Source organism: Notechis scutatus, chromosome 2 (assembly GCF_049901735.1).
Source record: "Notechis scutatus isolate UNSWTSFEM ecotype Mainland chromosome 2, rNotScu1.2, whole genome shotgun sequence".
Lineage (NCBI taxonomy): Eukaryota > Metazoa > Chordata > Lepidosauria > Squamata > Elapidae > Notechis > Notechis scutatus.
Window position 1 is genome coordinate 181,761,464 of NC_142010.1, and position 23,927 is coordinate 181,785,390.

The window sequence follows — 23,927 nt, forward strand, 5'->3', positions numbered from 1 at the left end:
ATCCATGAAAAGACTCCTTATCTTAAATCACAATATTTGGCTGCAGTAGCAGCTGTTGTCAGCCCTAATTGAGATTGCTGACAGAGCAGGACCAAAAGATTTTCATGGCTGCAATGCTTGGAATTGTGATTTAAAGTTACAATCTCCTCTCTGGCATCCTACAACATACCTGATTCGTGCTTAACTTCTACCCTGAGCATGTTGCCTGTCCCTATTACCGTTCTGTTTTCTGTATGCACAGCTCTGCATCTCACCCCCTAGCAACTTCAGTTATAATGGATACTGTTGTTTTAAGTAAAGTCAATTTTTCTTAAGAGACCCAGTTTGGTGTAGTGAGTAAGGGATTAGGTTAGGAATTGGAAGACCATGAATTCTAGTCCTGCCTTAGGCCCAAAGCCGACTGGGTGGAGGCAGTGGCAAACCACTTCCAAAAAACCTTGCCCAAGAAACTTGCAGGGACCTCTCCAGTCAAGCCACTGACTCAAAGACACAAACCCCTCCTCTTTGTTACTCGTGCTTGCAATGTCTGTTTGCTACAGGCTGAAGTAGCACTGGGAAAATTTAACACCACTTGGTTCTGCTTAAGTGCTTGTTAAAAACACATTATAGCAACCAGAAATACTGAATCACCATTCTTCATGAACAAGTCGCTGTGGTTGCTGGGAGCATACCTGCAAGATACTATATTGAGAAAACCAGTATATACCTAGCTGCTGTGATATAAGTGAACCTTGAAAGAGGTAATGTAAAATAAATTACCTGCTCGTAAACTAAGAGTACTATGGTCAAAGTTTTCCTAATATTCCTATGAAGTTTCTGTGAACATTATGAAACATAGCTTTTAACTTACAAAGATGGAGATGATAAAAGTGTAAAAATACCTGTATTTTAATTGTGCTAAGAGAAACATGGGTAACTCTCCCTGATTGTATTTTATATACATCATAGAGTTTAGATCTGGTTTAAGTTTTAGTTAGTCTGGAGTTTTGAAAATCAATAAACCGAATTGCCCTTTATTTCCTGCACTGCTACTTGCTTTAAAAAGTGGGCTGCAGATATTTAGTTCAACCAAGAGAAACTGGTAACTCTATCCAGGTCACACAGTAGCACAAACTGGTGCTTAATCATTCATTTATTAGTGCTAGGTTATTGTGCCCGAAAGACAAATGGCAAGAAATGGTGTCACTGTCTCAATGGACCACACTGAAGATGAATTGGGCAAGGGTAAATCTGTCTTTCTTGAATTTATTATATGTCTACTTAGAGCTGAAACTCTAGCAGCTGTTTTACTCTCGGCATGGAAGTTGTAGTTTTTGATTTCCTACAATTCTCTTTCAACAATTGATGTTTTTAAACATAAAGATAATTAATATTAATTGGCAAAACAAAGTCCCACCTGTAATCATAGCCATGTTCATGGTGCTGTTTATAATAAGTATTTATTATGACATGGCTGAAAAATGAGTTCTCAATGTAAACTTTATATTTTTCCTTGTCTTTGGCTTGCGAGTGGAATGCTGTTACAACAACTGTCAAAACTTTAACTGTGTTAAAGGTCTGGGTTTATGTCTTTCATGCATCCTGTTTTGGTTCCAGAAAAGAATGATTTTTGCTAACATAAATTTCACATGAAGAAAGTCTGTGGGGTCAGCAAGTAGAAGTTTCAGATGGAGGATTTCCCAAGAGAGACTCTAGGATGTGAGAAATAATGTTAGTGATCCAGAATTTAATGACTTTGTTCTATACAGAGATTTCAGGCACAGTGGGTCAGCTTCGGATGTTTAATCCATACAGACATACTAGTTTGATTTGGGGGGGAAAGTGATTCTTAAATACTGCTATTTCTAATCATGTAGTGAGTAAACACTGTGCCCCTTCATAGTCTATGTAAAGTGCTTGATTTTATATAAGGTTTGTTTAACACCCATTGTAGTTTCATGTGTAAAGTCATATAATAGTTACAAGAATATGGTTCCCAAATTGTATTAAGGTGAGTCTCTGTAAAGCAGAATGGTAGGTTACAGCGTCTCCTACTCTCTTCAGGGCCAGTTTTTGCTTCCAGCGCATTTGCATAAATCTTGGGTTATCAGTGAAAACAATTGGTTGTTTTCCTGGTCAGGTTTCCTGGTTTTCCTGATTGGCTATTTTGAACTAAAGGCTATCATTCCAAAAAAATAGCCTTTAGTTCAGAATTCCAAAAGTTCCTTTCCTTGTCTAGTTTCAGTCCTACTGCACCTCCATTTGGGGGTTTTAATTTTGTTTTTGCTTCTTTATCAGTCTGGAAGCCAAGGAATCCTTTGAAGGTAAAATTTGGCCTGGGGGCACCTGCTCTTGGGCAATAATAGTTTGATGACTTTAGAAATGTTCCATAGGTATTCCAAGTTTTTATTCTATTGAATCCTTCTCCCAGAGGTCTGTTATGCAGATTGCAGTTATTGCTGCTTGCTCTTTAAAACATTTTTACAAGGATAAGCCAGGGGAGAGGGAAGTATACTGAAAAGTTGAATTACAAAAAAATATGTTCTGCAGAGCTGAATAATTTTAATAGGCTTCTTCATATTATACTTTTCTCCAGTATATTCTGAAGGGAGCCCCTTCTTTTCTTTGATCCTGAAAGGAAAATGGACATAGCTGCATCACTTTGTTTTTGTTTTTTTTCTGAGAAATCCAACATGTTCTTTCCCTCTTCATTTTCATTCACAATGTCTGGTCTGCAGATGTTGGTAATAAAGCTGTGTTTTAGCTCTGCCAGGATAAGACACAATAAGCATTGCCCTCAAAGATTTCCAACTCTCTGGTTCATTCACAGCTAGAACATTCCAAGCCTCTCATTATTATACACTGTAATTTCCCATCTGTATTGTGGTCACCTGCACTGTGAGTGTTCTGCTTCTTATAACCTAACTCATTCCCTTTAGCTCTGGGGCTGGATATGACGGGATCTATTATCTATTACAGGGAGTGCAAATATACAAGTGAAAATGTTATTGTGAATGATGTTGAACCATGTTGGACCATAAAAGATAATTATGCTGTGTTTAATGTTTCTTGAGCTAGTGCAGTGTGAAATGGTTTCTCCAATTTTCATAATGATAATAGGGGTGAAGTTCCCTTGAACTAAACTCATCTTCTGGTGATTATATTGATGGGTCTGTGCAGTCTTTTTAGCAATAACACAGAAATGATCTGCTACTGTCTTTTTTCAGGGTTTATTTTTACTTCTCTGTTTAGCCTATAATCTTAGGATTTCCAGGTCCCAATCCAAGTAACTAACCAGATCTGATCCTAGTTAACTTTTTGATAAGTAGAGTTGGCTAGATGCTACAATTTGTTGCAAAATGCCCCATTTTGGCTGCCAGAGGCCCCATGGGCCAGTCCTTTGCTATTTTGAGGCTGCCCCCGGCCAGGTCTAAGCAACCTGCAGGCAAGATCCAACCCATGGGCCTTGAGTTTGACACCCAATCTATATCATTTTTTTATTACAGCATCATTGTACATTGATTGCATTCCAGGTGGTATCATTACAGAATTCCTGTATTTAAAGATTGTTCATATTTGTTTCCTGAGGTACTGGGATTGTCCAGGTGAAATAAAGTCTTGTCTAGTACTCATAAACAAAAGGAAATAATAAGTAGATGAAGACTCAGGCAATTCCAACAGTTAACTATTGGTCAGGTAAACTGTTTTATAATTACATGTGAAAAGACTTTCACATATTAAAGCTGAAACTACTGTATATATCTGGGCTCACACAATACATAGACTGAAGGTGGTTTGTTTGGTTTTAACAAGGATATAAAAAAGGATTTTTATAATAGTACAACATTGAAAAAACACCCTAGAAAAGTGTTTTAAACAGTATGTGTTTTTGAAGCAAATTCTAACTATTAATGGTGGTCTACTTAATAGGTACATAAATCAAAAGTACTTTTGAGTATTATTTTAGGAGGGGTTATCAGTTAATTTCCTCATATTTTAATATCTGTCTCTGGCACTGCTGAATTTTTATGTCAAGACATAAGACGAACTCAGCTTGCTCATATCCTGTTTTCTAAATTAAAAGATTTGTTTGGTGAGTTGTATATTCTCATTTAAAAAGGGATTATAAGTAAAACAACATCATGTGAATTATAAATAATAAAAATGTGCATTTTCCCAACATCAGTTGTTTGTCGCTTAAGGCAGGAAGTGGAAAGGGAAAGGCTCTGCCTTCGTGAACTATCCAGTTGTTGATCAGGTCTTGTTCTGTATGACTTCATACATTCCTTCAGAGAAATGAAGTTGAAAGAGCTACCCTTGTACACAGCTGTTGTGAAGATTGTTTGGCAAATTGCCCTTCCTCTCCTTTTTTTCTTAAAACAAGGCTGGATGCTCATGTGCCTTAGAAGTTCTAATTAGCATTTATAGAATTTTTTCTATATAGTGTTTATAGAATGCCTTTTCTATATAAAGTTATTTTACCTTTTCTTCACATGGGTTTTTTATTATTGTAATTTCATTCATTTGTTCTTGGGATATTTTTTTTTAAGCTGGATATAAATGATTTTGAACTATGTTTGAATTAACTCTGTGCTTATACATTTAAGATAATTATATTTTAAAAATGGGAATGCGTAAAGTCAATTATAGATGGTTAAGTCTTCTTGTAAAGAAGTCTAAATAGATTGATAAAATCATGTACTGTATTGCGTGTCAGAATCCTGTGAATTTTCTTTCCCACATCAGAACAAAACACTAATAATATATATTTTCATGAATTTAGCATAATATGACATTGCTTATTTCCAATGAAATTAAAAATACTTGCTTCTTTTGTAGTGCCAAATTATGAATATAAATAGTTTAGGAATGTCCTATAAACAATTTTATATATACCCTACAAGGAACATTATAAATTGATATATAGTTTCCTTACAGCGTTCCTAAATTGTTTGTCTTGCAATGGTAGCATTCAAGATCAGCAAATTCTCAGAAAAAGGCAATTATTTAAAAAAAACAGTATATGAAGAGCCATATTTTGAAGTCTATCTTTCTTCCTCCTTTTTACATTCTAATTTATTCAGAATCATTATTCTGTTTTCCATAATTAGACACATAACAGGAGGATTTAGTTAATCTCCTGGGTTCTGTGAAGTTGAGAAGAAAGAAGTGAACTGAATGAAGATACATGTTGGTTCATCTTTCTGTTCATCAAACCAAGATTCAATCATATGAATACAGTTATGCTTGCTCCATTTTAGCTGTGATTTGCCTGTAGAACACAATTTGGCATTCAAATTGAAAACTGTTTTATAAATTCTTTAACCTCAGTGCTCATATAATGGTAACCCAACTATGATTAATAAGGTAGAAGAACGGACAATAAACTCATGAGCTTTCAGACTACATCAAAAAAGCTTTTACGTCTATACTAGGAGTGATGAAAGGCATTAGATTACATAATAGAAATTTGTAGTGTCATAAGACTGCCTTTTGGATTGGAATTTTCTCATGAACTCATGAGTTTTTACAGGTAGTCCTCAACCTTTAGTGACAGTTCCAAGATACAACCGTAGTGAAAAAACTGACTTATGACTATTTTTCATGCTTACGCCCACTGCACGCATCCCCATGGACACTTGATTAAAATTTGGATGCCTGGCAACTGTCTCATAGTTATGACCGTTGCAGTGTCCTGGGGTCATGTGATCACCTTTTGCAACTTCTGACAAGCAAAGTCAATGGGGACGCCAGTTAACAATTGTATTACTAACTTAACAACTGTAGTGATTCAATTAACAACTGTGGCAAGAAAAGTTATAAAATGAGACAAGACTCACTTAACATCTGTCTCGCTTAACAACAGAAATTTTGGGCTCAATTCTGATAGTAAGTCAAGGACTACTTATATTTTACAGTGGTACCTTTACATTTGCACTCATTGACTTTGTAATTCAGTAATTATTTGACAGGCAATTACATTAGATTAGGCAATTAAATTAGATCAACTGAATCCAGTTTTCTAAATAACTTTGATGTGTTGAACTTGTCATTCTCACATTATATGTTGGTTTTGTTTGCTGGAAATTTTGGAAGAATGAAGTCTCAACATATGAAGCATGCCAGATGACAGAAAGGTGTGATTTCGCTTATTTCTATTTATCATCCTTTTCTTAATATTACTGTTATTTGTGGCATGCATGTAGAGATAAATGATTTCCTTTTGCCTTAAAAAGAGGGTGGGTGAGTCAAGATAATTGCAACTGCATGTTTCTTAGGATGAATAACAAAAATGGGAAGTATTTCAGACACTTCATTCCATGCATAACAATGCTTGCAGATGGGAATGGCCAGCAAACCCCAAAGCCAGAGAATTTTTCCTACCACCAGTGCTTATCTATGCTTCCTCTTCATCTCAGTAAAGCATAACTGGGTGACCCAGAGTGTAAATCTTTGGACAGTGTTGGCCACTTTTAAAAGGGAAAGACAAACAACTTTGTACCTTTGGTATAATCATGTTTCTGATCCACGAAATTGCTTATTGCCTAGTCATCACTTTAAGTTGACATTGTAGCCATGTAGTCATAGAACTTGTGTAAATTAATTGCCATTCATGCAAACATTCTTTAAAAGGTGGCAGATGCATACATTAGCATAAAGTATTCTTTAAGCTTAAGGCCATATCTTCTCTAATTCTTAAGTGAATAGTTACTAGCTTATTTCTTTATAAAATCACCTTTGGAAAAGCAAATTTGCACTTTGTTATTTCAGCTGATGCTCAGTACACATAAAAGCATGGGGCAAACAAGCATCACATGAATTTGTTATGAGCTGTGCAGCCGTTTTTAAGCAACGCTGAACAAGAATTATGTGTCTGTGGCATTTGTGCTTGCAATACAGTATTAGGAAGCTTTTAGGAACTACCGTATTTGCCGGCGTATAAGACGACTGGGCGTATAAGACGAGCCCAACATTTCCACTCAAAATATAGTTTTTGTTATATACTCGCAGTATAAGACGACCCCCACTTGGAGGCATGCTTTTCAAGGCAAAAAAAGTCGTCTCCCTACGCCGCAAATACGGTAAGTTGTAACACTTGGGGTATTCTGGATATAATTCTTGATTGACACCCCCAACCCCTTTCCCCAAACTTACAAAGCCACCAAAATGCTTTAGAGAGGCAGCTTCGCCTTTCTCAGGCTGGCACTCAATTCCTCTCCCTTTCTTTGTGACAGCCCCGCGTGCGTGCCATCGGGACTCCAAGGGTGGGGGGATGGACAGCTGCCAACTCTCTCTGTCTCTGTCTCTGTCTCTCTCTCTCTCTCTCTCTCTCTGTGTGTGTGTGTGTGTGTGTGTGTGTGTGTGGTGTGGAGGGTAATTCCGCTATCTCTGGCCTCCGCTCGGTTTTAAAGTCGCTTGGCCGGTTCCCAAGTCGCAAGCGCGCGCTGGCCGGGAGACGCGGCGCCAGGTGGAAGCTCCGGGTGCAGGGGAGGGCAGATCTTTCTCTCTTAAGCGGGAGGGGAGGAGGGGACAAGAGGAGGGACGGGACGGGACAGGGGCGGGAGGAGGGCGCTCGCTTCTTCCACCGCCCACCGGACCCTTTTCTTCCCAAGGGGACCCTGGAAAGCAGCTCGGAGCCGGTGGCCCCTGCCCAGCGGGTCCCATCAGGAACTTCCTGAGGACATCCCCCCCCGCCCCAAGCACAGCCCTCCCGGTCTTTCAAAGAGGGAGGGAGAAGCGGGAGGAGCAAATTGCCCCCCCCCGCTGCCCAGAAGGAGGGGCGCCACAGTCCACCCCCACCACCTTCTCCCCCCCACTCCCTGGGCCATTACGGCTCGGGGCTGGCTGGGCGAAGCAGCCCGCCAGAGACCCTCCCGGCTCCACCCCCACCCCACCTCCAGATTGGCCTCCATAGCGCCCCGAGCCGGGCGGAGGGTGGGGGTGGGTGGGAGGAGGAGGAAGAGAGACTTCGGCTGGGCTTGAAGGGGCTTCTGCAAAGCTGCGGAGCTCCGCCCCGTCGCTCTGCACCGAGGTGACAACGTATTTACCGCGTATAAGACGACCCCCCACTTGGAGCATGTTTTTTAGGGCAAAAAAGTCGTCTTATACGCCGGCAAATACGGTATTTAGGTCCTTTGTAATATATTTAAGGAGGCTTTCTGGGTTATTCCATTGACTGCCGAGCAAAAGCATAGTTCTGGCTTTTGCCAGAATTATGTTAGATGTTATTTTTAGTGGTAGTTTTGTTGTACACTATTTTTCTTCTATTACTGTACTTCTATTTTTATTGCAAAGTTGCTCTGAGAAAATTTTCTTGAAGGGCAGGATATAAATAACAAGAATACTGTTTGTTTACTTTTGGCATAGTTCAGGAAATTTATCCAGTTGCAGATACTTTCTATTATGATCAAACATTCCTGTTCACAGAAGGTTTAGAGCCCAAAGATGGTTGGGAACAATAACTATTGAATTCTGAGTGAAATATATACAGGTAACTTATGTTCTGCCCTGTCCCATTTTCCAGTCCTGTAAACTATAGAATCTCAGTTACATGGCTAGTTTTGGATGTACTTTTTTTGGTTGCCTAGCAGTTAAGACGCTGGGCTTGTCAACTAGAAGTTTGGCAGTTTGAGACCCAAGTATCATGTGATAGGGTGAGCTCCCATACTTGCCTCAGCTCCTGCCCACAGAGCAGTTTGAAAGCATGCAAATACAAGTAGATAAATAGGTACCACTTTGGTGGGAGGGTAACAGCATCCCATACACCTTGGCATATTGCTGGCCATATGACCACAGAAGGTTTTTTTTTGGTGTGGGGGGGTAATGCTGGCTCCTATAGCTATTAAACGGAGATAAGCACCACATCCTGGAGTTGGACACAACCAGACAGGGGAAATCTTTACCTTTATATTGGTTCACAGAGAAAGCTGTAGTAGCTAAGAAATGCAATGAATATTCCTAGAAATTTTGGACGGTTTTCTTTCAATTGGGTTAGATATATTGTTTTGCAAAGAGAATAGTGCCTAGGGAAAATATTTTTAAATTGTTGTGGAACCTAGATCACAAGGCAAAGTGAGGTTATACAATTTTAATTTATCCATACTGGAACAGGTAGGTCTGATTCGTGTCTGGGATCACTGTGGCTTTAACTTTAGGCTGCAAAGCCAAAGCTTACAGTGGCAGAACTAAAAACAAAAATATCCTTGTTTTTCTGAAATCTTTGGGAGTGAGAAAAAGGAGAATAGTAACCGATCTATTAGAATTAGAAATATTTATTGGCCAAGTGTGATTAGTCACACAAGGAATTTGTCTCCGGTGCATAAGCTCTTAGTGTACATACAATATTTGCCCTCAAATCAGAGTGAATCATGTGAGGAGTGATCAAAGTGTCTTGGAGAGATCTGAAGGATTAAGAAAAATCCATAGCTTTACCATTCACTGTATTTGTTTCTCAATCTCTTTATTCATAGTAGGTATGTGATCATCATTTTTGAGCTGTACTAGCTAGCTGATTTCTTAATAATCAGTTTATTTTACCCCCAAAATCAGAAAGTTAATTCTTTATACTTTACATCTCAAATTACTTACTCTGCAAACCATAATTTGAATTTTGGCATAGATTTTCTTAATTGTAAGGATTAATCCTGCTCATTTTTAAAATTATGCCCTTGAAGTTTTGGATGGCTAGATGCCAACGTATTGCTATGAAATCTATCCCACTTTATCCCTTCATAAAAAGAGTTACAAGGTTGTTGTTGGGGTTTTTTTTGGGGGCTTCTGTAGATTTAATCCCATTCCAATGGATAGAAAAAAGGAAGCTACCCTCTTTAGCGGCAGGGATTTTCCTTCTAAACTAAGAGAAATGGTGCTATGTTTTCCAAACCACATAAGGTCCAGGCATCAAGAACAAATGATCTGCCATTCCTAGGAAGGTATCTATTTATCCTTGGGGCCACTTCAAACAACTTTTCGTTGATCCCACTTTCAGACTGTTCCCATGGTCTTATGCAGACATTGATCTTGTTTCTGTGCAGCTCCGACTGCAAAGTTTACAAGTTTTGATTTAAACTTCTAGAATCAATGAGCCTTGGAGGCAAATGTCTCCCTGTTCCCATTAATTCTTCTCTTACCTGGTTTTCGGCTACCTGAATTCAAAACTGTCTAGCAAATTTTACAGGCAATCTAACTTTAACCTTTATATTAAATTTCCAATCAACTTCAGTTTTCAAAGAAAATCTTTGAAATATTTTCATAGAGCCAAAATTAGCTAAAGAATCTATGGCAACATTCCTCTCCTGCACACCTGACTTAACCAAATAAACAAAGATTGAAACATCCAGAATTATGGATCTTATCAACCTCTGCCTAACCACATACATTTGATGGACAAACATATCAAACTTATTAGAAGAAAAAACAGGAATCATCTACAACGTACAATATAAAGGCTGCAACAGCCACTATGTAGGACAAACAGGCAGAAGACTAGCAGAACACACCCATGAACACCAGCTAGTACCCAAAAGACGTGATGAAAACTAACACCAAGATTGACCAACAATCAACAACAATATGCCAATCAAGGAACTGCCATACAAGCTAATAGTAAACAGCCCAATCAAAGAACCACCAAGGCCACTTCTACCAACACTGGCTGGGCCAGCCACTAACATATAAATCTGAGAGCAGCCCCCGCTCCCTACTTGCACTGATGATGTTACCCAGTTTGAGTAATGAAATGTCTGAAAGAAAACAACCAAGTTCAGAAAGCACCAAGGACCTCTCAAAGAAAATCTTGCCTACTTTGATTTCCTCTCTATATAATGAATGTACATCAAACTCTTTACATACACCACTCTCTTAACTAAAGTAAGCCTCTACAAACAAACACACACACACACACACACACACACACACACACACACTGAAAATGTGAATGCGAGGGAGGCTTTCTTTGCTCATTCCCATTGCCGTAATATGAAGCATGGGACAGAAGATTTTTGTTATTCTAGGATCAAAATCCTATTCTAGGATTGGGGTACTGTTGTTATAATTCAGAGGATAGAGCACTGGTTGAATTATATTTTTGCACTCTGATGTTGAGAGAGAGTACTAACTGGATCCTTACTTGCCAAAAATGAACATGATCACATAGCTACTCTCAAAAATCTCTGGCAGGCATAGAGAGTGGAACTGATGCCTTTTTTTCAGCCCAAATGTTATGGTGGGCCTTGCTGTTGCTTTCATTGTCTGTCACTTTGTATGGTCACCTCTTAAGCCCTCATGTGCTACAGATTCTTGGACTTTAGGCCTATGGTCCAGTCTTACTTGTAGCACTGAAAGGACAGTAGGATAAAATAATTATAAGTACATGCATGTGGGCTTATTTATATAAAATTTTGGGGCACTAATGCTTCATGGTCTCAGCCCATTCCTGAGCTCTCTAATTGCTTGAGCAGAATCAATAAATTAACCCTTCAACATGGAGTTTTATGCTGCTAGACTAGAATACAGAACTTTTTCTTCCTGCATGCAGTAAAATAGTTGTTGCTTTAGATATTCTTTCTTTAGTCAAGGGAAAACAGCAGATAATTTCTTTGCTTGGAGTCTAGAATAATTTCCTCTTCTAAATATTTAATTTCCTCCTTCATCTAATCAAACATTTCCTCTGATTTAGTATTAAGTAGGATTAATATAAAACGCTATGAATTCTATTTTTGCTGCATACATATATCCTATTTAATAATAAACCCGTTAATAAATATTTTAAGGGTATTCACAGTGAGTACTCCATAGTACAGTTAAATTGGTGTGAAGACGGCTGGGGAGACTCATTTATAAAGATTCTTCAGAGAAGAGAGCTTGAAATCACCGGCGATAATAATGTTTATGTCTGTATGCTCCCCTGGAATAAATGAATAAAGTAAATCAGATTTAAAAACATGTTATATTGCCTCCTGAATATTGTTTTTAAACTCAGTAATTTTTTTAAAAATGTTGAGATTGCCCTGTCAAATAAAGAAACACAAAATTTGGGTGTTCTAATAAATTCTCAATTCTTAGACTACGCTGCCTCTCTTTTCCTACATTGCTACCAAGGTTTATCTTCTAATTTTTATTAGGTAGAGATTTATGCCAGCTTATAGATTTTACTATTTTGTGCAAAGAATAGAAACATTTGGATCCTTTATTAAAGTTTGTTGAAGGAAACTATTTAATGTGTCAAAACTGGGCAATGTCAGACAGATCACAGTTGATTTAGTTAATTTGGCTAAGTTTAAAAAATATGGAAATTTATTTTCTTAACCCCATGCTAGAAGGGTAGAGACAAAGATGAATATGCAAGTTAGACATTTGCTGCATGAATGATGACTTATTGCAACACTGAAACTAGCCATACTGTTCACCATCAAAAACGCAGCATCAGGAAACCGGAGTGTGAGAGGTTGTCATCCTATTTTTCAGTAATTGAATTTGAGCTAAGCTCATCCCAGAAAAAAGCCTCTTAGTGAATTATTTATTCAGTGCCTCTGAGTGTAAATGTGATGCTTGTTACTCCTGCTTGTTACTCCTGCTTGTAACTGAGGTACAAGAGGCTGTAGAGATAAATAACTTGAAAAATTATCCCATGATTAGTATTCCCAGTGAATGCTCATCTACAAAGCAGAGATTTTGTATGTCTTTCATAATTTGTAAAATTGCCAAAGATGTTTAGATACACAACACCATGGCAGATTCTCTGCGTGTCACTGGAACGAGATTTAAGGGTAAGATGTTAATTTTCTCTTAATCTAGTTTGTTTGTTTGTTTAAGATTAATGTAAAATGTTGACATGCAACTTTTGGGGATAGGAGTTTCAAAAAGTTGGTTCGATGGAAACATTTTTTCCCTATATGCTTCTATATTAGACAGTTTTAGATGTAAAATGAATGAAATAAAAATGAATAAATGTAAATTAAGTACATAAAATAAACAAATGAAAATAACATAAGTAAAATAACTGCAGGCATACATATTTAAAACTTGAAAATACCTATGTAGATGTGAAATTGTTCCTTTCAATTTCAAAAGAAAGAAATGAAAGGGGGGGCGGGATTATATAGCAGCACATCTGAACACTTGTACATTGCAATTGAGAGCTAAGCATCAGATTAACTGCATCTTCAAATTTATTAAGTTATTCCTAGGGATGCCTTTTTTCACTTATTTGGCACAAAGTTATTTTATTTTAGCATGGCCACTGAGAATCTAACTCCTCCTCTGGTTTGTATAATTTCACCCCATTCAATCTGTACCAACCCATTCAGAGTTTTGTCTTTGGTTCACAACGGCCAGAAATTTGTTATCCCAAAAGAAGCATACTCTCTTAATCTTTTGTGAACAACATACCAATTAGTGAGCAAGGTTGGAATTGGTTGTGAACAGGACCAGTGCCAGCACTTAGCAGGTCCAGAGTCACTTTACATGTGTTTTCTCCTTCTTGTCTCTTGGATATACAAGCAGGCAAGCACCATCCATCTATTTATCTTTATAAACTCATCCATTGATCTTCACACATAAGCAAGTGCATATATTGCATTCATCCATTATTCATTTTCTTTGTTTAGCTGACTCATCCTTCCATTCTTTTGATAAATCTATTCTCTTCCAAATGGATACATAGTTTGAATGTAATTGAAAATCAAATTCTCCCCAGAATATTGCTCATCCCGATTCTTCATCTTAATATATTTTCCCCGTGTTTATTTTGCATCCGCCATCTCATGTGTTGGCTCATATACAAGTCCTTGCTCTTTTTCTTTTAGCTTTCTAGAAAGGAAGGAGGCAGCAGCCATTTAGTTCATAAGTTTATCAATTTCTTGTTCTGCTGCTTCTCTAAAACACTGTTTTGGATGAGGAAAGAATGGAGATTACTCTATGCAGGTGCTGGCTGTAGATGTGGATCTTGTGAAAAAGTTTCTGAGCCACCGTTTTAAGGCTTAGGCTATGTTGAGAGAGATGTTGGGTTTACCCATTGCACTAAACAATGATGTTTTTGTTTTTAGGTTACATATTAAATAAACCCAGCTTTTTTGGATTATAATCATGGCTTATATCTTAATATGATTTCCTCTTCCTTTATTCAATCAACCATGATTGAATAAACCATAGCTTGGTATGATATATGAACCTGCTAAAACCAGGTTGGATTCTCTGCAAGGAAGAGCTTCAGTTACGAAGGAGCTGTAGCTTCCTTCATCAAGATGACAGTATGCTACTTACTTTGGCAGGATGCATTGTACATCATACTCCAGTCCTAGATTGGTACTTGAAGTAATAAAGCAACTTCTGAATATGCACAGAAACCTGTTCTAGTTACTGAAACTAGTGAGAAAGATAAAGTAAAGCAATACATCCGTTCCTGTCTTAAAAGCAAGAAGGCCATATTCAAGAAGCAGTTTTCTCTGCCCTGCAATTGTTATTGTATACCCATTTGAAGATTTCCACTATTATTGAACTTCACATATTGGCTTTTAAGAAAGCAAACCGTCCCCATCCCTTTGGTTTTTTTCTAGTGGTGTTCTCTGTGGCTAGCACATCCATATTCTTTTCTTCCTACTGCAGCCAACTCCGGTCTGAAATAATCAAAGAGAAGGGAGCCTCATGATTTTGAATAGAGTGAAGAGGGATGTTGAGACCAAATATTGGTATGGTTTATGGGCCAAGGAGAAAAGCAAGAAGCACTCTGAAGGATCGGGGTTGAGGGATGAGAAATGGGAAGAACATGCTTTGTCAAGAGCTACTGTATAAACTGAAGTGTTCTGCATATTAAAAGGCACAGAAAGGTGAAATTAAGTATATAGATTAACATTTGATTAAATAATCTGTTTTGGTTTAACATATAAATCTGAGATAAAGACAGATTTAGGAATGGAAGTTGTTCTTAACACAGGGGTGTATATTAATATACCTGTATATTAATATATTGTGAGAGTTTGCCTTACAAATTTACTTAATTTCACACACAAACACAAACACATTCATTTGTCTCTCAAGCTTCTTGATAATGAATTTCAGCCCAGTTAATAAACATGGATGTGCAAAATATATACAGAGAATCAGTTCTATATGTATAGCTACTACTATTTATTTTTAAAGTTGAATATAATAGTTACTGCTTTTCCTTGCAATAGGCTTCCTATCCAGAATTCTCCAAAGTGGGAATTTAATTCCATCAAATCATATTATTTCACAGTAGCTGAGCATTAAATAAAGTGTCAGTGCCTATAACAAAGAGTTAAATGTTTTAAAATTTCTGGATATTAGATCAATAGCTGCAAGATTGCAAATAAAATATTGAAACAATACCAAGAGTTTATACTGTCCCAAGTTTCCATGAGGAAACAATCTTGACTAATTAGGTCCAGAATTGATCATTGGTTTTGAACTCATACTTTTTTTTGCTAGTTTAAAACAAAACAAGATACTTGAATGCTACCATGAGGAATCCAAATGCTCTAAATTTAATTTAGGATTGGTTTGTTTTTTAAATGCTCTGGAATAGCAAAAATAGCATAACATCTGGGCAAAAGGTCTATTTCAATTATGTAACAGGCACTATACAACAAGTAAACAAACTTCCTAGGCCCTTTATGCGTATTTTACACCCATAACCCACCCATGAGAAATTGTAGAAACGTGAAGCAGTTCTTCAGCTTGAGAGAAAGTATGAATTTCAATTCTTTAGCTTGAAGAGTTATGTTAAGGCTCTCCAAATAAATGAATATTATTGTAAAATAAAAATATCCTGCCTCTCTCAAAATCTAAGTTTATAATCCACAGATGAGGGGGTTGAGGCCTTACAACTACTGTATAAGCCTCTCAGCTTTGGAGTTCTGCCCAAAGACAAGTGGCAAATTTAGGCCATATGGTTTTGTATGCTATAGGAAATTGTAGGGTACAGTTTTAAGAAAGGGATAGCCCCCCTTAAAGAAACTCTGAAGTTCTGTTGTAGAGCGGCGGAATAACCTGAGGCAGACACAGAGTGAACTTCAGCTTTTTACTTTATTGTACCAATAAAGGGTTGCTGCGGCTGCCATGCTAACAAGGCAGCCAGCTGGCGGACAACAGCTGATGCCGTTTGACAGCTCCCTTTTATAGCCGGCTGTCAAACGGCATCAGCCAATAGGAACAGTGCATGTTCCCGCTGGAAACACAGACCGGATTGAAGACTTCAGCTCAGTCTTTTCCAAACGCCACATTCCTTTCCCCCAGAACGGAGCATGCGTAGTCCTTCAGATAACTCGGGCGCTTGCGCAGGTGGCCAGATCTTCTAAGTCCTGACGAAGCTGCTGCTGGAAGGAACTTTTCTGCTTGTTGGGCAACTTTTGGTGCCGACGAAACTGGTGTCTCGGCTTCAGGCGTTTCTGGGTGAGGGACCGATGGCTGTTCAGATAGGCTTGTGTTCCTGTCAGATCCGTGGGAAGTTTCTTTGGGTGCCAGCGGTTTCTCTGTTGCAGGAACGTCTTGAGGGCCATCTGCAGACGAACTCCAACGCCTTCTAAGTTGATCGATATGGCGACGCCAGATGCGCCCATCTTGCAGTTGGACCCTGTAAGACTTAGGACCGGTTACCGCCACAATCTGCCCAGGCATCCACAAAGGGTGTCCCGCATAGTTCCAAGCATAGACCTGGTCATTCTCAGCAAACTCCCTTGCCTGGCTATTTGACCCTAGGGGCGTAATGCGGATGGAGTCTGTCTAGGGTGGTCCTCAGGCGTCTACCCATGAGAAGTTCAGCCGGAGACCTATTAGTGGTGGCACAGGGAGTTGTGTGCTGGGTCAGGAGATACTTAGCGAACCTAGAGTGCCAATCTAGGCCCAAACCTTGCCAGGGCCTCCTTAACCGATCTGACTGCCCTTTCAGCCAGGCCATTACTGGCAGGATGAAAAGGAGCTGTAAGTGCGTGCCTTATTCCTAGGTTGGCTAGGAAGACCTCAAACTCACAGGAAGTAAACTGGGGGCCGTTATCAGACACGATGGTGTTAGGGAGGCCATGGGTAGCAAATATCCTTGATAGAGCCTTAGTGACAGCTTCTGAAGTTGTGGTGGTCATCAAGGTCAGCTCTACCCATTTAGAAAAAGAATCAACCATCACCAGGAATGTACGCCCATGAACGGGGCCACCCAGATCAATATGCACCCGAGACCAAGGGGCCACAGAATCTTCCCACCTGCCTGGAGTGGATGTGGGTGGAGCAGGTCTGCTAGCTTGGCATGGCTGACAAGCATTCACCCAACTTGTAATCTGAGCATCCATGCCTGGCCACCATACATAACTGCGAGCTAGGCCCTTCATCCTGACAATGCCAGGATGGCCCTCATGCAGGACCTTTAAAACTGAGTCTTGCAACTTGAAAGGGATAACTACCCTAGTTCCCCAAAGTAAACAGCCTTGCAAAGAAGATAGTTCTTACTGGCGAGTTTTGAAAGGCACGAATTCGGGGGCATAAGGAATTCTAGCCACCCCCTACTCACCCAGTCAAGAACTTGGGCGATTACCTTGTCCCTGGCAGAGTGGGCAGCAATATCAAGGGCAGTGATGAGAAGTTTGAGATCGTTGATCTGGAAAACAGCATTAGTTGGTGCAGGATCCTCCACAGGAACAGGCAGGGGGCAGCAACTAAGAGCATCAGCGTGGCATAGACTCTTGCCAGGTCGATGAACCAGGGTATAGGAATAGGCAGCCAGAAATAAGGTCCACCTGGTCATCCTTGGAGACAAAATCTGAGGAGTTTGTCTTTCACCTGACAGAAGGCCTAACAGAGGCTTGTGATCTGTAATCAACTCGAAATAGTGTCCATATAGAAACTCATGGAATTTTTTGACAGAAGCAACTGCAGCCAAAGCCTCCTTGTCAATTTGGCTGTAGTTGTGCTCAGCTGGGGAAAAAGTTCTGGAGAAAAAGGCAATGGGTGCCTCAGAACCGTTAGGCAGTCTATGACTTAAAACAGCACCTATGCCAAAGGGAGAAGCATCTGCTGCTAAAACTTAAGGTAAATGTTCATTAAATTGGATCAGGACAGCATCGGATGTAAGTAATGATTTCACAGCATGGAAGGCATGGGCTTCCCTAGGTCCCCAGTGCCAGGGGGATTGCTTATCCAAGAGTCTGTGCAGAGGCTCTGCAACAGAAGCTTTATGTGGCAAAAATGAAGCGTAAAAGTTAAGAAGTCCTAAAAAGGCCTGGAGCTCAGTTTTGTTAGTTGGCATGGGTGCCTCGTGAATAGCCCTTACTTTGGATTCGATTGGGTGAATACCAGAGGTGTCAATTCTGTATCCCAAAAATTCTACCTGTGGGGTGGCAATAGTGCACTTGTCTTTCTTTAACTTAAGAACATGCTTTCTGAAACGATCGAGGACTCCTCTGACTCTTTGCAGTAACTGAGGCTTGTCAGGGGCAGATATTAAAATGTCATCAAAATATGGAATTAGACCCGGTAATCCTTGAAGAAGTCTTTCCATTAAGGATTGGAAAATTCCTGGGGCCACACTTACGCCAAATTGGAGGCACCTACATTTGAAAGCGCCCCCTGTGCATTACAATAGTTTGTAGTTCAGCGGCTGTGTCATCAACGGGAACTGTTGATAGACCTGTGACATGTCTAATTTCGCAAAAATGGTTCCTGGCTCAAAAGAATGTAGTAGGTGCTGGATAACAGGGACTGGATAAGCGCTGATTTGTAAATATTTGTTCAATGACGTCTTGTAATCCGCGCAGATTCTTACGCTACCATCTTTCTTCAGGGGTGTCACTATTGGAGTTTCCCATTTTGCGAAGTCCACAGGCTCTAATAAACCCTGTTTAATTAATTTGTCAAGCTCCATGTCTAATTTGGGACGGATTGCAAAAGGTACCCTTCGAGGCTTTAAACGGATTGGTACTGCCTGAGGGTCCAAGTTGAAAGATATTGGGGTTCCTGAATAACAGCCCAGCCCCTCGCTGAACACATCAGCATAGTCATTAAACAAGGTATCCACTTCAGCATTTGAAATAGAGTGGATTCCGGTTACATGGAGGCCAAGGGCAGGGAACCAGTCTAATCCCAACAGGCTAGGGAGGGCACCATCCACTACCACTAAAGGCAAGTGACCTTTAAAATTTTGAAATTGTACAAAAAACTTGCCTTTTCCGATGACTGGGATGGTTCTGCCTTGGTAGTCACGTAGCCATACGTAACTGGCAGCCATGAAGCTTCTTCTTAGCCATTCTGGGAAGTAGTTGTTTCAAGGTGCTCCATGAGATGATGGACAGTGCTGAGCCTGTGTCAACCTCCATCCTGCAAGGTTTCCCTTCTATAGAAACAAAAACAGTGATTTTGTTAGAGCCTTTGTTAGTCAGCTTGGCTTGATAGCAGGTAAAACAGTCTTCAACTTGTTTTTGGAAATGTTGAGTTGTTTGAGGCTTTTGGGCAAAAGTCTTTCCTGCTTGACAGATCCTGGCTAAATCACCCTTCCTCTGGCATTTTAGACAAATGGCATCCCTGAACTTGCAGGATGCCCTGAGGTGGTTTCCCCCACAGCTTAGACAAATGGGCTGAGGCCGTGGAGGTAGATTGGGGTTTGGCCTGTTCTCCCTTTGACTGGTTTTTTGCTGCCTGGGGCGATTTACATCATTAGCCTCTTCATAGCCTTCTTCTGAGGAGGCTTCATCCTGATGGATAGCTGAGCTGCCCTGGCTAATTGGATTTCCCTGAATTTCTGCTGCTGAAAGTGCTGATAGTTCAGCAGCTTGAGACTCTTCAATTGCTAATTTAAGGGTTAAATCCCCTTTAGCCAAAAGATGCCTTTGTAGCCTTAAATCCCTGACTCCACAAACTAGTTGGTCTAATAACATGTCATCCAGATAGTCTCTAAACCCACAATGCAAGGCAGCTGTTCGTAGGGCAGCCATGTCTCTCCCTCAGTCTCTCCCTCAGCCTGAATCTGTCTTCTAAAATCATGACGCCTGGCAATTCGGGATGGCTTAGGGGAATAGTGGCTGGAAAGAATTTCCTGCAATTCTTCCCATGGAACAGTCTTAATTGAACGTGGAGCCAATAATGCCGTAGCAATGTCAAACACAGTGGCTCCGCAAAAACTTAAAAAGTAGGACTTTTTCCTATGGTCGGAAATGTCAGCAAGGTCTATGGCATCTAGGAAACAGTCAAATCGGTTTCTGTAGGACTCCCATGTTTCCGCTGTCAGTCTGAAAGGCGGGAATGCAGGGTCCGAAGTCATCTCGACTCATCGGTGCTGGATCTTTCGAGGAAAGTTGAAATTCGCGCTCGCGAATAGTGACAGTAGCTCTTAAAGTGACATACAGCTCGGTAGTGACTTCGGCTCTTTTTGTAGTGACTTCGCTCAGCGATTCTTTGCCCAGTTGCCTCTTATATGTATCCACCCTCGTCGGCAGTGTTGTAGAGCAGCGGAATAACCTGAGGCAGACACGGAGCGAACTTCAGCTTTTTACTTTATTGTAGCAATAAAGGGTTGCCACGGCTGCCGTGCTAACAAGGCAACCAGCTGGCGGACAACAACTGATGCCGTTTGACAGCTCCCTTTTATAGCCGGCTGTCAAATGGCATCAGCCAATAGGAATGGTCCGTGTTCCCGCTGGAAACACGGAAACACGGAGTGAAGACTTCAGCTCGGTCTTTTCCAAACGCCACATCTTCTAAGAGGGAAAATGTAGCAAATCCTGATTACAACCACTTTATCCTGTCATCCTGCCTACTGTGCCCTTTGCCCTCATCCAAAGTGTAGTCCTTGACTATAAATGAGAAGGCTCAAGAGGGAAAAAAGTTTTTAGAATTGGGAAGGAACATCCATTTTTGCTTCAGGTCTCACCACCTTTTGAAAAAAAAAAAAAGACAGAACTTTTTCTGGAAACACTAAGAAAGACTTCAGTGAAACTTTTCTATTAGAATAATAAATGCAATGTTATATCGTGTGTGTATATTGCTGTGCTTCATTCATGTTTTCTGGTAATTAGAAGACTTGCAGTACTTAAAACATTGAAGCACTACAGATTTTTCAAATTCTCCCCCCCATTTAAAAAAAAATCCTGAAAAAAGTACAATTTTTTCCCAGGTTCAATTTTTTTCTGGAAATTTTATATCACTATTTGTCTTTATTTTAATTGTAAGCAAATAATTTACAGAGATGTTTCATTATACATAGTGGGGTTTATTAGCAAACAACTATGGGTTATTATTCATTTATCATACAGATTCTTCCCTCCTCTTTTACTTTAGAGTGTTTCTTTTAAACTATTCAAACAATCGTGGGATTGTATAGCACATTTATTTGTAGCTTTGTTGATAAAACAAACAGGTTTTGCTGCAGCCAGCAATGATTTTAAAAATACCCTGATCTATATTTTAAGGAAAGGAATCTGGCATATTTCTGTCATTGCATAACTCAGTGGGTTAGCTGTTTGGTAAACACTTGGCATCTTTTGAGATCAGAAACATTTGTTTTAGTTTATAAGATCAGATTATAGGCACACATTTTTAGAATTTTCTTTGTTGTTATATGTGTTTCTAGTAAACTAACCAAAGAAAAATCTAGTTGGATAGTTTTCCTATGTCATTAAAATATAGTTTCCATCATAAAACTTAATTTCAGTTATTGAATTTATTGAACATTTGACCTCTTTTTTTCCTTCCTTTTATTTTACAAGGGCAATGATGAGGGTTTTTTTCTCTTTTCCTGTTTATACAAACTATTATTTCTTTCTTTGTTTGTTTGTTTCCTGCCTGCCTGCATTATTTTTATAAATAATTCAAGGTGGCAAACATACCTAATACTCTTTCCTCCTCTTATTTTCCCCATAATAACAAGATGAGATGAGTTGGGCTGAGAGCAAGCATGTGTTGTGGGTGTCGTACTTTTCCTGTCCCATTTATTTTTCATTATTTCATGGCTGGTTGTAAATAGAGGGCATACACCAGTTCAGTATCTGTTTTTTTAGTGTAAAATATGCTGCATTAGATGGCCTAGACATTGGTATTTGAACATAGGTGTTTTTTTTTAACATTTACACTTTATTGTGTTTTACTAATCTAGGTGAAATTTTAACATGTATTGTCAGTCCATGTATGATATGCCACACGCTAAATAAATTTGTAATTTTAGCAGAGTATTTGAAAATAGTAGTGATAGATTTATTTGTAATCTATAAATACTGATCTGCCCATTTGTTTATCCAAAATATTAAGAACCAACATGTTAATATGGTCACCCATGCAATTATTAGAAGGCAAACAAAAGAATATACATGTCTTGGTTATGTATAATGATTACATTCAGCAGTAGCAGCAACCAAATTGGTTAAAAGAAATTTAACTGTCCTGTATCCAGTGACAGCAGAATTGTGCACAAAAGAAGATTTACAAAGAGGCCCTATCTTAAAATACAATAAAAACTGAAGAGTGTAATTCAGAAGCAATTCAAAAGGCAATAAAGTAGACAGGTTTGTTTTGCGCCAAACAGCCATTTTAGCCTGACCTCCATGTTTCTGTGCAAAAGATCCCTAAATTGAGCATAAGCATAGAAGTCTCTCTCTTTTTATGTATAAAACATAGTTTTGAGGACAGTCTTTCCAGTTGATAACCGTTTCGTACATTTCCACCTATTAAACATCCTAACAACTGTATGGAACAATTGAAAATGCTTTTTACCTTTATTTTGCTACGTTTTTCAAGATTACTACTTTGACCGTGATTTGTCTCCTAATGAAGGAAATATATTTCTGATAGATGACAATAAACTTTTGCCTTGTTTTTTCAGTGTTTAGGTAAAGATACTGATCATTGGATGGTAAAGCAAATACTAATGCAAGCAAAGATTTCCCACATTGCACTGGAGAGACAGATCTCTCTCCCCACTAGCTTAAAAATTAGATCTTTTGTTGGCCTACAGAAAGTTATTAAGGGGCCACCGTTTGTTTTCTATACAAGGGGAATTCACAGCCTGATGTTTAGGAAATATTTGGGGAAACAACAGGCATCTGCAAATTCCTTAGCTAGCCTGGGAAAAGAACAGCCAGCTCACCAGTTCACAGAAACGCTGTTCGTAACAAAAGATAAATTGGATTCTAAAGGGAAAATAATCCATTACAGAATTACTGTAACCATATCCCACTCTCTTTCAGAAGATCTAGTTAAAGGAAACTCTGTGAGAATCTTGTTGACAGTTGAGTCAGCTACTAAAAGCTTGATAACTGTTAGGAAACTGCTAGTACCTTGTCTTGGGTCCTGAAGCCTACTACTGAGTAATTGGAGAGATGAAAAGGGCATGGTTACTTAAAAACAGAGCCAGATTAATACCAGCTAATATCCTAATCACAACCTAACAATGATGTCCTTCAATGGAAGTAACAGTCTCAAGCCATGAGATGGAAACAAAAGTGATGTCTGACATCTTCAAACCAAACTTTTAAAGTATGGTTACTCACTAGGCAAAAGCAATTTTTTTAACAATGCGGATTAAAGTTGAACATGGCAGATGAGGATAACATAAAAATACATTAAAATTGAGTGTGGCAATGAAGAACTTGATTATATATGAAGAACTTGATTATACAGATAGTCCTCAACTTACTACTGGTAGCATAGCAACCATTCAAAGATCCTATGGACCTATCTGGGATATTCACAACCCAGATTCAAAGTTCTGACAGAGTTCAGTCCCTTTGAGGTCACATGATTGCACTATGGGTGCTCAGCAATTGACCTCATCTGCAGCATCCTAGAGTCACATGATGGTGTTTTACGCAGATTTTGCCAAAGCCTGGCATTTACTTGTGAGGGTTTTTTTTTTTTTTTTTTTTGCAAAACCAGTCCATAGTGATCCATGAGTTGGCTTTATGACCATTCCTTTCAGGTGTGATTACGTTGTTGTCATCAACTGTATCAGGAGACCA

At 39.2% G+C, this 23,927-nt stretch overlaps 1 protein-coding gene across 8 annotated transcripts in view; it reads left to right on the forward strand.

The window, feature by feature from the left end:
* PALM2AKAP2 (PALM2 and AKAP2 fusion) overlaps nt 1–23,927 on the forward strand; it is a 248,614-nt gene that overhangs the window by 187,278 nt on the left and 37,409 nt on the right. The window contains exon 1 of one of the 8 annotated variants that reach the window (XM_087957564.1): nt 12,562–12,746. The exons of the other annotated variants lie outside the window; for them this stretch is intronic. Within the exon in view, the coding sequence (XP_087813690.1) occupies nt 12,687–12,746 (60 nt within the window). The 5' untranslated portion in view covers nt 12,562–12,686. Of the gene's footprint in view, nt 1–12,561; nt 12,747–23,927 lie in introns of those variants that run through there. 8 annotated transcript variants of the gene reach the window in all.